Genomic DNA, 16,245 nt, shown 5'->3' with positions numbered 1-16,245 from the left:
TAATAGAACTATTTAATGTACCATATAATGTACTGGGAAACTGAAAAGTAATTATTTGTGGGGCACAATTGGAAAAAAAAACTACAAATCTTTCATTATTTTTTTTGTGTTCCGTGTGTCCTGCCGTCCACCGTCTGGAAAAAAATTACATATTCATTTTATTCTGCAGGTTAATATGTTTATGGTGATGGTGATAGCAGCCGTAGGGAGTGGGCTCTGCCCGTGAGCGCGATCCATACGTCTCCTCCGCGCCATGATGTATGGTGTCGTCATGGTGCAGCAAGTGGTTATAGAGCATCTGTTTATTGCGCCATTCTCCTATGCTGAAATATAACCCAATTGTGGCCATAACGATGAAGGAGCATCCAGTGGATTTTAAGGAGACAATTTTTGCTTAAATTATTTGCAGCCATTATTTGAGACCTGCAGAGGTTCTTACTTTTGTGAACTACTAGCCTAAAGCCAGCCATACACTCTAGATAGCGGTCACGTGAACCATCGTTCCTCACCTCCTCCTTATACATGAACGCTCGGAGGCGTGTGTATGTGTCTTCAATAGGGAGAAGGGAGAAAGCCACTGCCAGACTCCTCTTGACAGCGGCTTATCTACTAACAAAAGTGTCTGGCATGTTGAAATTCCACAGGACGATCCTTCTCGCCCAGAACAACTGTCGTCAGGGAAGAGTTGGGAGGTTGCCATATATTAGAAAATCAGGGGGTCCAGCTGATAGACATCTAATGTGTATGACCAGCTTAGCACACTGGCAGTAACATACCTCATACGACTGCCCATCCTCCACACTGCAAATGAGTGGCATGTCACAGAATATGATTTTCTTGTTCCTTCCCACAAATGTGAACAGATGTGTAAAGTAATAGCCCCCACATCACAGATTTGCAGCAGGTGATCTCAATGTCTGTGGGGGGCCAATATTAATTCCTTCCAGCATCACTCCTTACATGTTCTGCAGGGACAGGCGGTAAAGCAAGGAACATGTGTTTGGTGCTCAGGCTTTGGCCCCATCAGGAAGGTCTGTCACACCCTCCGATTTTATGAGCAGGATAACTAAGGAAAAACGGTCAATCATTCTGTGTAGGTGGGGGGTAGCAGGACTCACAGACTTGGCAGCATTTAGAAGGGAACCTGTCAGTAGGTTTGGAGCCACTAAGCCCCCAGAATGTCGTTATGTAGCTGAAGTTTAGTGTTCAAAACCTGCCCACGTCAAAACCCTCCGTTTCTGCAAAAGAGTTTACAAGTTACTGAGAGAGGAATCCAGGAGGGGAGACCGGCGGCAACGAGCGCATTACATACAGCACAGGACGGTACTCCTCACTTTACTGCGGTCGTACAGTATACTGCTCCTGGATTCATTTATGCCAAAGGACACTCTTTAGTAACCTGTTTAGTGAGTGGAGCGCTGGACATTTGTTGGATTTGTTGGACATATACAGGAAACTTGGGGCTCTAACGTGAGGTGAAAAGAGCCAAAATTGTGGAGCTCCTACATTACATGTCATTGCACACACGTGTATATGTACTGCACATGACAGTATTAAGACTTCAACATTGGCTGCTAGTCCAGCCTGTGCCCACAGTAATGGCCTATATATATATATATATATATATATATATATATATAGACACACACACACACACATATATATATATCGGTCTCTGCTTACCTTGTGATAATAGTGGCCAGTAGTTTTCCATCATGACCTCCTCGTACAGATCCTTGTGTCCTTCTAGATACTCCCACTCCTCCATGGAGAAATAGACAGTGACATCCTGACACCTTATAGGAACCTGACACACACAATGATACAGTCATTACCCAGACACCTCCAGTGCTGTTACTGTAGAATTTCCCAGCATTCCCAGCAGTGTCACCTCTCCAGTCAGCAGCTCAGTCATCTTGTAGATCAGTTCTAAGATCTTCTTCTTATTGTTCTTCTCATGTATACGGGAGTGAGGGGGAGGCTCTGTGATGGGGCTCAGACTACTGCTCCATCCTCCTGACTCATGGATGATGGGAGTCGTACAGTCACCCGATGTCTTCTTCACTATTGTGTACTCCTGTGTATGGAGAGAGACATTTAGCGAACTTAACACTGTATTCCCCACTCAGTAGAAAGAGGGAGATTGTGACCCCACTGTATAGAGCTCTAGTGACCCCACATCTGTAATATTGGAGACCTCACCTACAAAAAGACATTGAGAAAATAGAACGGGACCAAAACTTAAAAGGAAATAATATTGGGGCGACTAGATGGACCATGTGCTCTCCTCCTGCCGTCATCTTCTATGTTTCTATACAGATGTCATCCTGATCCTCCTACTTGTCATTCTCATTGCTCTACAACATTACTATTGCTGCATTGGTGATATGATACATAACTGACCATATTGGTGGCTGATCTTCAGCTTTTCTGCTGTTGGCTTCTTGATGTCACTTGGAAGGTCTGGACGCTGTTATACAAGAGACTGGAGTCTTCCTATTACTTCCTATTATGTATTGTCCCTTCCCTATGTGTGACTTGTTCTCTAATGTAGAAAAGTTTACCTCTCCACTCAACAGGTAGATGATCTCCAAGGTGAAGTCTAATATTCTTCTGCTCATCTCATTCCTGTCCTTGTCCATCGTTGGTGGGTCATTCAGGAGAAGGAACGTTGCGGAGGAGATAAGAAAACTGGAGGATCTAGTACTGCAGACGTCTTCATGAAGAAAGGAGAAGATGGAAATCATACAGCAGACAACATTATGTGTGAAATACAGAACAAGAAGCGGATTAAGGGTACCATGGGTCTGCGCCCCCCCCCCCCCCGAACTCTAAAGTCAGCACTTTGAAGACGCTGTACCGTTTAGAATTGCAGATTTCTGTTTAGGCGGACACAGATCTGGAACGGTTTTGAATCAAATGTAAAAGCAGAATGAGCCATACAGAAGAGAAAAAACAGAATATTTTGAGACAATAAAGTGGTCAGGAGCTTTATAACTTTTTTATTTTTGAGTCAATGGAGTGGTGTGTGAGGGATTATTTTTTTTTCGGGAGGAGTTGTAGCTTTTATTGGCACCTTTTAAAGTACCATATAATGGGTGAATTGGAAAAAACTGAGATTCCTCCATGGTTTTTGGGGTTTAGTTTTTACTGTATATATTTACTTTCTCTTAAGGTAAAAGTAGATTTTAACAACTACTTTTACCTTGAGAATGTAAATATATACAGCCCCAGAACCAAGCTCAATACATATATACATCACCAGAACCAAGCTCAGTACATATATAGACCCAGAACCAAGTTCAGTACATATATGCAGCAACAGAACAAAGCTCAGTAAATATATACCACACCAGAACAAAGCTCAGTACATATATACCATACTAGAACCAAGCTCAGTACATATATACAGCCCCAGAACCAAGCTCAGTACAAATATACAAACCCAGAACCAAATAATGGGTGAATTGGAAAAAACGGAGATTCCTCCATGGTTTTTTGGTTTCGTTTTTACTGTATATATTTACCTTAACGTTTTAACATCTACTTTTACCTTAAGAGAATGTAAATATATACAGTCCCAGAACCAAGCTCAGTACAAATATAGAGCCCCAAAACCAAGCTCAGTACATATATACCACACCAGAACCAAGCTCAGCACATATATATAACACCAGAACCAAGCTCAGCACATATATATAACACCAGAACCAAGCTCAGCACATATATACCACACCAGAACAAAGCTCAGTACATATATACCACAACAGAACCAAGCTCAGTACATATATACAGCCCCAGAACCAAGCGCAGTACAAATATACAGACCCAGAACCAAGCTCAGTACATATATGCAGCAACAGAACCGAGCTCCGTACATATATACAGCACTAGAACAAATACAGTTCAGTACAGAGATCATTTGCAAATTCAGTTTAACCCCTGCTGTATAAATTTGTACGACATAAAACAACAGCTCCCAGTATAGCCAGAACGATGGTTAGGGCATGCTGGGAGTTGCTATTTAACAAAAAAGAATGCTACCATCCGTCATCTCGCTGTAGATCATACAGTGACTACAGTACTGATCAGTCACAGGGTGAATAAACATTTACATTCAGTGACTCACAGGTGATGTCTCAGATTATTTTTCTCTTTTTTTTCTCCATCCGGTCCAGACTTCTTCCGAGCACGGCCCATTTCTGCAGATTGCAGCTCAGATTTCTTCAGCTCCTCACTTTTCCAACATTTCCGCACCTATAAATGAAGATTAAATTTCTCATAATGCCACACTCTATGCTTCTAAATATAATAGTATCATAAACTGTGCCCCTGAATATAATAGTACTATACACTGTACTCCTGAATATATTAGTACTATACACTGTGCCCCTGAATATAATAGTACTATACACTGTACTCCTGAATATATTAGTACTATACACTGTGCCCCTGAATATAATAGCATCATGCACTGTGCCCCTGAATATAATAGTACTATACACTGCGCTCCTGAATATAATACCATACACCGTGCTCCTGAATATAATAGTACTATACACTGTGCTCCTGAATATAATAGCACTATACACTGTACTCCTGAATATAATAGTACTATACACCGTACTCCTGAATATAATATTACTATACACTGTACTCCTGAATATAATATTACTATACACTGCACTCCTGAATATACAGTGAAGGAAATAAGTATTTGATCCCTTGCTGATTTTGTAAATTTGCCCACTGTCAAAGACATGAACAATCTAGAATTTTTAGGCTAGGTTAATTTTACCAGTGAGAGATAGATTATATTTAAAAAAAAACTGAAAATCACAGTCAAAATTATATATATTTATTTGCATTGTGCACAGAGAAATAAGTATTTGATCCCCTACCAACCATTAAGAGTTCAGCCTCCTCCAGACCAGTTACACGCTCCAAATCAACTTGGTGCCTGCATTAAAGACCGCTGTCTTACATGGTCACCTGTATAAAAGACTCCTGTCCACAGACTCCATTAATCAGTCTGACTCTAACCTCTACAACATGGGCAAGACCAAAGAGCTTTCTAAGGATGTCAGGGACAAGATCATAGACCTGCACAAGGCTGGAATGGGCTACAAAACCATAAGTAAGACGCTGGGTGAGAAGGAGACAACTGTTGGTGCAATAGTAAGAAAATGGAAGACATACAAAATGACTGTCAATCGACATCGATCTGGGGCTCCATGCAAAATCTCACCTCGTGGGGTATCCTTGATCCTGAGGAAGGTGAGAGCTCAGCCGAAAACTACACGGGGGGAACTTGTTAATGATCTCAAGACAGCTGGGACCACAGTCACCAAGAAAACCATTGGTAACACATTACGCCGTAATGGATTAAAATCCTGCAGTGCCCGCAAGGTCCCCCTGCTCAAGAAGGCACATGTACAGGCCCGTCTGAAGTTTGCAAATGAACATCTGGATGATTCTGAGAGTGATTGGGAGAAGGTGCTGTGGTCAGATGAGACTAAAATTGAGCTCTTTGGCATTAACTCAACTCGCCGTGTTTGGAGGAAGAGAAATGCTGCCTATGACCCAAAGAACACCGACCCCACTGTCAAGCATGGAGGTGCAAACCGTATGTTTTGGGGGTCTTTCTCTGCTAAGGGCACAGGACTACTTCACCGCATCAATGGGAGAATGGATGGAGCCATGTACCGTCAAATCCTGAGTGACAACCTCCTTCCCTCCACCAGAACATTAAAAATGGCTCGTGGCTGGGTCTTCCAGCACAACAATGACCCGAAAACATACAGCCAAGGCAACAAAGGAGTGGCTCAAAAAGAAGCACATTATTGTCATGGAGTGGCCTAGCCAGTCTCCAGACCTTAATCCCATCGAATACTTATGGAGGGAGCTGAAGATCCGAGTTGCCAAGCGACAGCCTCGAAATCTTAATGATTTACAGATGATCTGCAAAGAGGAGTGGGCCAAAATTCCATCTAACATGTGTGCAAACCTCATCATCAACTACAAAAAACGTCTGACTGCTGTGCTTGCCAACAAGGGTTTTGCCATCAAGTATTAAGTCTTGTTTGCCAAAGGGATCAAATACTTATTTCTCTGTGCACAATGCAAATAAATATAGATGAAAGAAATGAAAATGCGGCACTCACCCGTTTGCAAATCTTTTTAACTTTATTGTGTCACCTTGGCGAGGATAAAAGCATTACAGGGAGGACAGCTAGTTGTAGGTTACAGCCTGTTTCGCGCTGGAGATTGCGCTTCTTCTGACCTAGTACGTCACTGCTGGAGGCGTTCTTTTAAACTGCCAACAGCTGTAGCTTCCATAGTAACGCATGTAGCAACAGTGAACAGCTTCTGGAACACACCCCTTTATGTTAATTTCTTTTCACAAAGCAAGCATCACTTTTACCTTTCAAGGAAAAGGGCTCCATTCACACCTTATTCTGACCTGAAGGCCGCAAAGAAGCAAAACTTCCATCACTGACACATCAGACAACGATAGGTGAGTACGATTTTAAGAAAATATATACATATATATGTATATAAATATATATAATTTATAATTTAATTATAATGCAAATAAATATATATAATTTTGACAATGTGATTTTCAGTTTTTTCTTTAAATATAATCTCTCTCTCACTGGTAAAATTAACCTAGCCTAAAAATTCTAGATTGTTCATGTCTTTGACAGTGGGCAAACTTACAAAATCAGCAAGGGATCAAATACTTATTTCCTTCACTGTAATAGTATACAATGTACTCCTGAATATAATAGTACTATACACTGCGCCCCTGAATATAATAGTACTATACACTGTGCTCCTGAATATAATAGCACTATACACTGTACTCCTGAATATAATAGTACTATAAACTGCACTCCTGAATAAAATAGTGCTACACACTGTACTCCTGAATATAATAGTCCTGTATACTGTGCTCCTGAATATATTACTATACACTGTGCTCCTGAATATAACAGTACTATACACTGTGCTCCTGAATATAACACTATACACTGTAGTCCTGAATATAATAGTACTATACACTGTACATCTGAATATAAAATAGTACTATACACTGTACTCCTGAATATAATAGTATTATACACTGTGCTCCTGAATAATAATAAATAAGAATAATAATTTTTATTTATATAGCGCCAACATATTACGCAGCACTTTACAATTTAGAGGGAACATGAAACAAACAATATCAGACATTACATAGTGACAAAGTTCATTTACAATTCAAACCTGGGGAGTGAGGACCCTGCTCGCAAGAGCTTACAATCTATGAGGACATAAGGGAGACACAAAGTGTAATAGTGTTTGTTCTGTACAATGGTCTGGCCATTTTTATACACATGCGGTGGTAACATAAAGCTGCATGAGCCGGTCACCAGCCAGTATCCGTGTATGACGGACATGAAGAGAAGGAGTGTGAGGGAATCTTATTCTGATGACTAATCTAAATGGAGGGCCATGGAAAGGAATGTTATAGGCCTGTCTAAATAGATGTGTTTTCAGGGCACGTTTAAAACTGTGGATATTGGGAATTAATCTGATTGTCTGGGGTAGCACATTCCAGAGGACGGGTGCAGCGCGAGAGAACTCCTGGAGACGGTAGTGGGAGGTTCGGATTATGGAGGATTTTAATCTAAGGTCGTTGGCAGAACGTATAGCCCGAGTAGGGTGGTAGACAGAGATGAGGGAGGAGATGTAAGGAGGTGCAGCACTGTGGAGAGCTTTGTGGGTGAGAGTAATAAGTTTGAATTTTATTCGGAAGGGGATGGGCAACCAGTGCAGTGACTGGCACAGATTAGAGGCGTTGGTGTAGCGGTTGGTCATAAAGATGAGCCTGGCTGCTGCATTGAGGATAGATTGGAGAGGGGAGAGTTTAGTGAGGGGAAGACCGACTAGTAATGAGTTCAAGGAGTCAAGACGAGAGTGAATCAGAGCAACAATGAGAGTTTTGGCAGTTTCCTCCGTAAGAAAAGAGCGGATTCTGGAGATGTTTTTGAGGTGAAAATGACAGGAGCGTGAAAGTGATTGTATGTGAGGAGTAAAGGAAAGATCGGAGTCAAAAATAACCCCGAGACAGCGGGCGTGCTGCTTAGGAGTTATGATAGTGCCACACACAGAGATGGAGACATCAGGTTTAGGGAGGTTAGTAGATGGTGGGAACACAAGGAGCTCAGTTTTAGAAAGATTCAGTTTCAGATAGAGAGAGGACATGATGTTAGAGACAGCGGACAGACAATCACTGGTGTTCTGCATTAGAGCAGGGGTGATGTCACGGGAAGAGGTATATAATTGGGTGTCATCAGCGTAGAGATGGTACTGGAAGCCAAATCTGCTGATGGTTTGTCCAATAGGAGCTGTGTAGACAGAAAAGAGTAGCGGACCTAGGACTGATCCCTGAGGAACCCCGATATCAAGGGGAAGAGGAGAAGAAGTGGAACCAGCAAATGACACACTGAATGAGCGGTTAGAGAGATAGGAGGAAAACCAAGAGAGAGCCGCGTCCTTGAGGCCAATAGAGTGGAGCATGTTAAGTAGGAGTTTGTGGTCTACAGTGTCAAAGGCTGCAGAGAGATCCAAAAGAATCAGGAGAGAGGATTTACCGTCCGATTTAGCCGCCAAGAGATCATTTGAGACTTTAGTAAGGGCAGTTTCTGTGGAGTGTAGAGTGCGGAAACCAGATTGTAAGGGGTCAAGAATGGAGTTAGCAGAGAGATAGCGGATAAGGCGAGAGTAGACCAAGCGTTCCAGGAGTTTGGAGATGAAGGGCAGATTAGAGACTGGTCGGTAGTTGGCAGCGCTGGATGGGTCAAGAGTTGGTTTTTTCAATAATGGGTTTATAATGGCATGTTTAAAAGCGGAGGGAAAGATACCAGAGGAAAGAGAGAGGTTAAATATTTTAGTGAGGTGACTAGTGACAGCTGGGGAGAGGGACTGGAGGAGGTGTGAGGGGACAGGATCACTAGGGCAGGTAGTAGGACGAGAAGAAGAGAGGAGCCTCGAGACTTCTTCTTCAGTTATTGGGTCAAATGCTGAGAGTGAAGAAGAGGGAGTGCGGGGGGGAAGGGGATCGATGTTACTAGGGGACTGGGAGATAATATCATGCCGGATGTTGTCAATTTTAACTTTAAAATAATTGGCCAGGTCTTCAGCACTGAGATCTGTGATTGGCGTCTGCACTTTAGGACTAATGAGGGAGTGAAAAGTATCAAAGAGGCGTTTTGGATTATTAGATAGTGTGGAGATGTGAGAAGTGAAGTAGACTTGTTTGGTGCGGTGAAGGGCAGAGTTGTAAGTTTTGAGCATAAATTTGTAATGGAGGAAATCTGCAGCCAAATGCGATTTTCTCCACAGTCGTTCGGCACATCTCAAGCACCGCTGAAGAAAGCGGGATTGAGGCGTGTGCCAGGGTTGTCGTCGTCTTTGTCGGGTGGTTCGGAGTGTAGTGGGGGCTGCTTCATCCAATGCATTTTTGAGAGTGTTATTATAAAGTTTGGCAGCCAGATTGGGACAGGAGAGGGAAGAGATAGGGGACAATGAGGACTGTAGACTGTCTATGAGTTTCACAGTGTTAATGGCATGTAGATTTCTGTATGTCTGATACGTAGGGATGACCTGAGGAGGCAGAGAATATTTGATAGTAAAGCAGAGAAGATTGTGGTCAGAAAGCGGGAGAGGAGAGTTAATAAAGTCAGAAACTGAGCAGAGCCGGAAGAAGACCAGGTCAAGTGAATGCCCGTCTTCATGTGTAGGAGAGTTAGTAAGTTGTGACAGACCGAGGGTCGAGGTTAAAGATAGAAACTGGGAGGCAGATGAGGAGATTGGGTTATCAATGGGGATGTTGAAGTCACCCATGATGAGAGTGGGTGTTTCAGAGGATAGAAATTGTGGAAGCCAGGCAGCAAAATGATCCAGGAATTGGCAGGGTGAGCCCGGTGGGCGGTAGACAACTGCCACTCAGAGGGGAAAAGGGTGAAAGAGTCTGAGTGTGTGGACTTCAAAAGAGGGAAATGTGAGTGAGGGGACCGGGGGAATGACCTGGAAAGTGCAGTGTGGGGAAAGAAGTATACCTACTCCTCCACCCTGCCTGTTCTCAGGTCTGGGGGCATGAGAGAACTGGAGACCACCATAAGATAGAGCAGCAGGGGAAGCAGTGTCAGACAGGTGTAGCCATGTTTCTGTAAGAGCCAGAAGGTTGAGAGAGTTAGAAAGGAATAAGTCATGATTCCCTCACACTCCTTCTCTTCATGTCCGTCATACACGGATACTGGCTGGTGACCGGCTCATGCAGCTTTATGTTACCACCGCATGTGTATAAAAATGGCCGGACCATTGTACAGAACAAACACTATTACACTTTGTGTCTCCCTTATGTCCTCATAGATTGTAAGCTCTTGCGAGCAGGGTCCTCACTCCCCAGGTTTGAATTGTAAATGAACTTTGTCACTATGTAATGTCTAATATTGTTTGTTTCATGTTCCCTCTAAATTGAATATAATAGTACTATACACTGTGCTCCTAAATATAATAGTACTATACACTGTGCTCCTGAATATAATAGTACTATACACTGTGCTCCTGAATAGAATAGTACTATACACTGTGCCCCTGAATAGAATAGCACTATACACTGTGCTCCTGAATATAATAGCACTATACACAGTGCCCGAGTATAATAGCACTATGCACTACACCCCTGAATATAAGGCCTCATGCACACGACCGTGTTTTTGCGTCCGCAATTCCCCCGCAAATCCACGGGAGAATTGCGGACCCATTCTTTTCTATGGGGCCGTGCACACGACCGTAGTTTTTGCGGTCCGTGCACGGCCCGGGATCCCGGACCGCAGAAAGTACGGACATGTCCTATTTTGGTCCGGAGTTGCGGTCCGGGCTCATTGAAAACAATGGCCCGGCCATGTGCATGTGCGGGCGGCTTGCGGCTGACAGTCCGCTGACAGTCCGCAGCCGGCCGACCCGAAAATCACGGCCGTGCACACGGCTACGGTCGGGCTACGGTCGTGTGCATGAGGCCTAATACTACTATACACTGTGCTCCTGAATATAATAGTACTATACACTGTGCTCCTGAATATAATAGCACTATAAAAGGCGCCCTTGAATATAATAGCACTATACACAGTGCCCCTGAGTATAATAGCACTATACACTGCACCCCTGAATATACTACCATACACTGTGCTCCTGAATATAATAGTACTATACACTGTGCTCCTGAATATAATAGTACTATACACTGTGCTCCTGAATATAATAGTACTATACACTGTGCTCCTGAATATAATAGTACTATACACTGTGCTCCTGAATATAATAGCACTATAAAAGGCGCCCTTGAATATAATAGCACTATACACAGTGCCCCTGAGTATAATAGCACTATACACTGCACCCCTGAATATACTACCATACACTGTGCTCCTGAATATAATAGTACTATACACTGTGCTCCTGAATATAATAGTACTATACACTGTGCTCCTGAATATAATAGTACTATACACTGTGCTCCTGAATATAATAGTACTATACACTGTGCTCCTGAATATAATAGTACTATACACTGTGCTCCTGAATATAATAGTACTATACACTGTGCTCCTGAATATAATAGTACTATACACTGTGCTCCTGAATAGAATAGCACTATAAAAGGCGCCCTTGAATATAATAGCACTATACACAGTGCCCCTGAGTATAATAGCACTATACACTGCACCCCTGAATATACTACCATACACTGTGCTCCTGAATATAATAGTACTATACACTGTGCTCCTGAATATAATAGTACTATACACTGTGCTCCTGAATATAATAGTACTATACACTGTGCTCCTGAATAGAATAGCACTATAAAAGGCGCCCTTGAATATAAAAGCACTATACACAGTGCCCCTGAGTATAATAGCACTATACACTGCACCCCTGAATATACTACCATACACTGTGCTCCTGAATATAATAGTACTATACACTGCGCCCCTGAATTAAATTGTGTCAAACACTGTAAAGTAAAACACCACACACTAACAATGCCCCCTGCAGATAGCGACAGTCACAATGCCCCCTATAGTGCCAGTTACAATGCCCTTTGTAGAAAAAGCCCACTGTAGATAGCGCCAGTTACAATGCAATTTTTAGATAATGTCCCCCGTAGATAGCGCTAGTTACAATGCCCTATGTAGATAATGTCCCCTGTATATAGTGCCAGTTACAATGCCCTATGTAGAGAACTTCCCCTGTAGATTGCGCCAGTTACAATTCCCTAAGTCAGGGGTCTCAAGCACGCGGCCCGCGGGCCGCATGCGGCCCCTGGGGCTGTCACCTGCGGCCCGCGGGACACAGAGCCGCTAGTATCGGCTCTACTCCGAGACTCTGGAATTCCCTGACATCGCTGTCCACATATGAACAGCGATGTCTGGGGCTTCCCCAGAGCCGGAGTCCCGAGCAGAGCGCTGGTGTCGGCTCTGCTCCGGGACTCAGTGGAATTCCCTGACATCGCTGCCCATATATGGACAGTGTGTCAGGGTCTTCCCCAGAGCGGAGTCCCGGGCAGAGCGCTATTATCGGCTCTGCTCTGGGACTCTGGGGAAGCCTCTGACATCGCTGTCCATACATCGACAATGATGTCAGGGGCTTCCCCAGAGCAGGAGTCCCAGTGATGTCAGGAGCACAGCTGGAGTCCCAGGAAGAGCCTACTAGCGCTCTGCCTGGGACTCCAGCTCTGGGCAAGCCCCTGACATCACTGGGGCAGCCTCTACAGAGGACACAGTGGCAGCCTCTACAGAGGGCACTGTGGCAGCCTCTACAGAGGGCACTGTGGCAGCCTCTACAGAGGGCACTGTGGCGTTATCTACAAGTGGGTGTGTGACAGTATCTGAAGAGGACCCTGGCATTATCTAGGGGTGTGTTGCATTATCTACAGAGGGCACAGTGGCGTTATCTACAGAGGGCACTGTGGCCTTATCTACAGAGGGCACTGTGGCCTTATCTACAGAGGGCACTGTGGCCTTATCTACAGAGGGCACTGTGGCCTTATCTACAGAGGGCACTGTGGCCTTATCTACAGAGGGCACTGTGGCCTTATCTACAGAGGGCACTGTGGCCTTATCTAGGGGTGTGTTGCATTATCCACAGAGGGCACTGCGGCAGCATCCACAGAGGGCACTGCGGCAGCATCCACAGAGGGCACTGCGGCAGCATCCACAGAGGGCACTGCGGCAGCATCCACAGAGGGCACTGCGGCAGCATCCACAGAGGGCACTGCGGCAGCATCCACAGAGGGCACTGCGGCAGCATCCACAGAGGGCACTGCGGCAGCATCCACAGAGGGCACTGCGGCAGCATCCACAGAGGGCACTGCGGCACTATCTAAAAAGGGGCTGCCCAATCTTGACATGTGTGCTAACTGAGCCGCCAGACTGCATTTAGCGACACTTAAACTGGAAAGCTGGATTGTTGAAATAAGCACGTGGAGAAATATCTCAAATTTTAAACCTAGCGCTACTATTATAGTAATGTAGTATTATTATTCTAGTAATATAGTGTTATAGTAGTTCAAATAACTAATTGATTAACAATAATTTTGTATTGTATCAAATTTGAAAGTAATGCGGCCCGTCAACTTCCCATTTTTTCTATATGCGGCCCACTTACCCGGCCGAGTTTGAGACCCCTGCCCTAAGTAGATAATGACCCCTGTAGATAGCGCCAGTTAGAATGTCCTCTGCAGAGAATGACCCATGCATCTTTTACTCCCAACGCTGCCTAGAACAAAACAAAAAAAAACACTCTCACCTGTCCCCGTTCCCGCTTCTTCCTCCAGCGCTGCAGGACTGGTCAGAGACCAGATGGCGTCATCCAGTGTAATGGCGCAGTCGGCGTGATGACATAATCGTGCCAACTAGGTCATTAGTAAAGAGCCGAATGGGAGGAAGGGAGCGGATAGTTCCCTGTCTCGCCAGCACTACAGTAAGCAATTGGGATATAATTGGGTGAGAGGTCCCGCTTCACTCCGGTTCTCTGAACCGGCTGTAAATTTAACAGCCGGTACGGGAGAACCGGGGCGAACTGGGCCCCCTTCCAGCCTCGGGCCCCGGGCACTTGCCCAGATTCCCCTCATTATAATCCGCCCATGTTCAGAACCTCACTTATTGATCATTGAGAGAAACATCTTCTCAGAGCCGTCAACACATGGAATAAAGGGGTATTCCCAACACGGACATTTCTCCTCAGGATATGCCAGAAATGTCTGATAGATGCAGCTCTACCTCTGGCCGTGCTCGGCTGTATCTGGAACTCCTATAGGAGTGAATGGAGAGAGTCTCACAAGGGACAGGAGATGCCTTAAGTGTTGCCTTATTCACATTTAAACCCACACCAGATGGCATGAACCTTGAGCTATACTCTAATATTGAGTTTATACAATAAAGAAATCTTTACACTCAGTTAATTCATATGTAATGTTAATGTCCTTTGAAATAATAATAATGGCTCGGTAATTCTATGTGAACCGGTTATCTTTATTTTCTCCGTATTGAGAATGCGATTTATGATACATCAGGAGCATGCGCATAACTACAGATCATATACATTGTTCACGAAGGTGTTTTATCTTCCTGAGCATGCGCGGGATTCTATCACCCCCCAAGAGATTTGCTGCGTTCCATTAGATTTAGTGTAAATCACGTGGATCTGTTCACAGAGGTGCTCAGTCTTTCTGAGCATGTGCGGGACTGGATTATCCCGCGAGACTCGTTGCGTTTCATCAGACTTATGTCAGATGATCCTAATGGTCCAATAGTATGCACTTTAGTGACGCATGCATGGTATAAACGGCAAGGACGCTGAACACAGCATGGATCTATTAATGTGTCATCCAATAGTCTTTACCTAAAGAATGAGTGACAGTTTGTTTTTAAATCAGGATTAGGGTGAACACATGTTATTAATTATTCATATACTTGTGATACTTTTGTATTTTTTCACTTTTGTATAAATATGAATTTTTTGCAATATACCGTCCATTTGTAACGGATACGGCTCTTTAGCACCAAAATTAGTAATGAAATGTATGCACTTTTCACTTTATTTATGGATTGTTTTGTATTAATTATATTTGTTATCTAATGAGCTATGCTCCCTATTTAAACCCTGTGAGGACTGTAAGGCTGGATTCACATGAGCACATTACGTCCATAATGGACGGAACGTATTTCAGCCGCAAGTCCCGGACCGAACACACTGCAGGGAGCCGGGCTCCTAGCATTATACTTATGTACGATGCTAGGAGTTCCTGCCTCTCCGCGGAACTACTATCCCGTACTGTAATCATGTTTTAAGTACGGGACAGTAGTTACATGGAGAGGCAGGGACTCCTAGCATCGTACATAAGTACGATGCTAGGAGCCCGGCACCCTGCAGTGTGTTCGGTCCGGGACTTGCGGCCGAAATACGTTCCGTCCATTACGGACGTAATGTGCGCGTGTGAATACTGCCTTATGCTATGCTTGAAAATGCCCTCATTGAGAGGGTGAAACATTGCACTGAGATGTGGTAAATAAACCCTTTTTACACTTTGGAGTGCTGCTTCCCTGCTTTCGTTTGAAGCTCTGCACCCACTGAGAGGTTATTTGGCTACAGTGCTGCTCCAGATATCGGTTTTTCTTTGGATTATAGGGGTATTCCCAACACGGACATTTCTCCCCAGGATACGCCAGAAATGTCTGATAGATGCAGCTCCCAACTCTGACCATGCTCGGACGTTTCTGGGACTCTTATAGAAGTGAATGGAGAGAGTCGTGTACATGTGTGCTCACCTCTCCATTCATTCTCCTCCTGGATGCAGTCTTCACCACACCAGGCGGGTCAGAGGACCCCCATATATCAGACATTTATGGCATATAGAAAAATGTTTGTAGGAGAAATCCTCCAACTCACCTTAAGCAAATTCACACCGCGGGCTGCGCTCGGATTCCCGTGTCGGCACACGGTATAGGAACAGGAAAAATGCAAGAGATAGATCCAGCTCCAAAACAAGGAAAGTGTTTAAAAAGGAAACTCCGTTCCAATTTTATTCCATAATAGTATTTAAAATGGGAAAGATATATTCCAGGTACAAAAGGTGGTTGTGGGTATAGGTGGTGCCTACGCGTTTCGGACGACTGCGGCGTCCTTCTT

At 44.1% G+C, this 16,245-nt stretch overlaps 1 protein-coding gene across 1 annotated transcript in view; it reads right to left on the bottom strand.

Annotated features, from left to right (window-relative positions):
* The window catches only part of LOC142656882 (uncharacterized), a 73,800-nt gene that overhangs the window by 36,535 nt on the left and 21,020 nt on the right, over positions 1-16,245 (bottom strand). The window contains 4 exon segments of the mRNA XM_075831887.1: positions 1,684-1,807; positions 1,892-2,077; positions 2,565-2,716; positions 4,130-4,257. Of these exon segments, the coding sequence (XP_075688002.1) occupies positions 1,684-1,807; positions 1,892-2,077; positions 2,565-2,642 (388 nt within the window). The 5' untranslated portion in view covers positions 2,643-2,716; positions 4,130-4,257.

The sequence above is a fragment of the Rhinoderma darwinii genome, chromosome 1, assembly GCF_050947455.1.
Source record: "Rhinoderma darwinii isolate aRhiDar2 chromosome 1, aRhiDar2.hap1, whole genome shotgun sequence".
In the NCBI taxonomy this organism is placed as follows: Eukaryota; Metazoa; Chordata; class Amphibia; order Anura; family Rhinodermatidae; genus Rhinoderma; species Rhinoderma darwinii.
The sequence above is the reverse complement of the archived record's forward strand: the minus strand, read 5'-3'. Positions and strand labels throughout refer to the sequence as shown.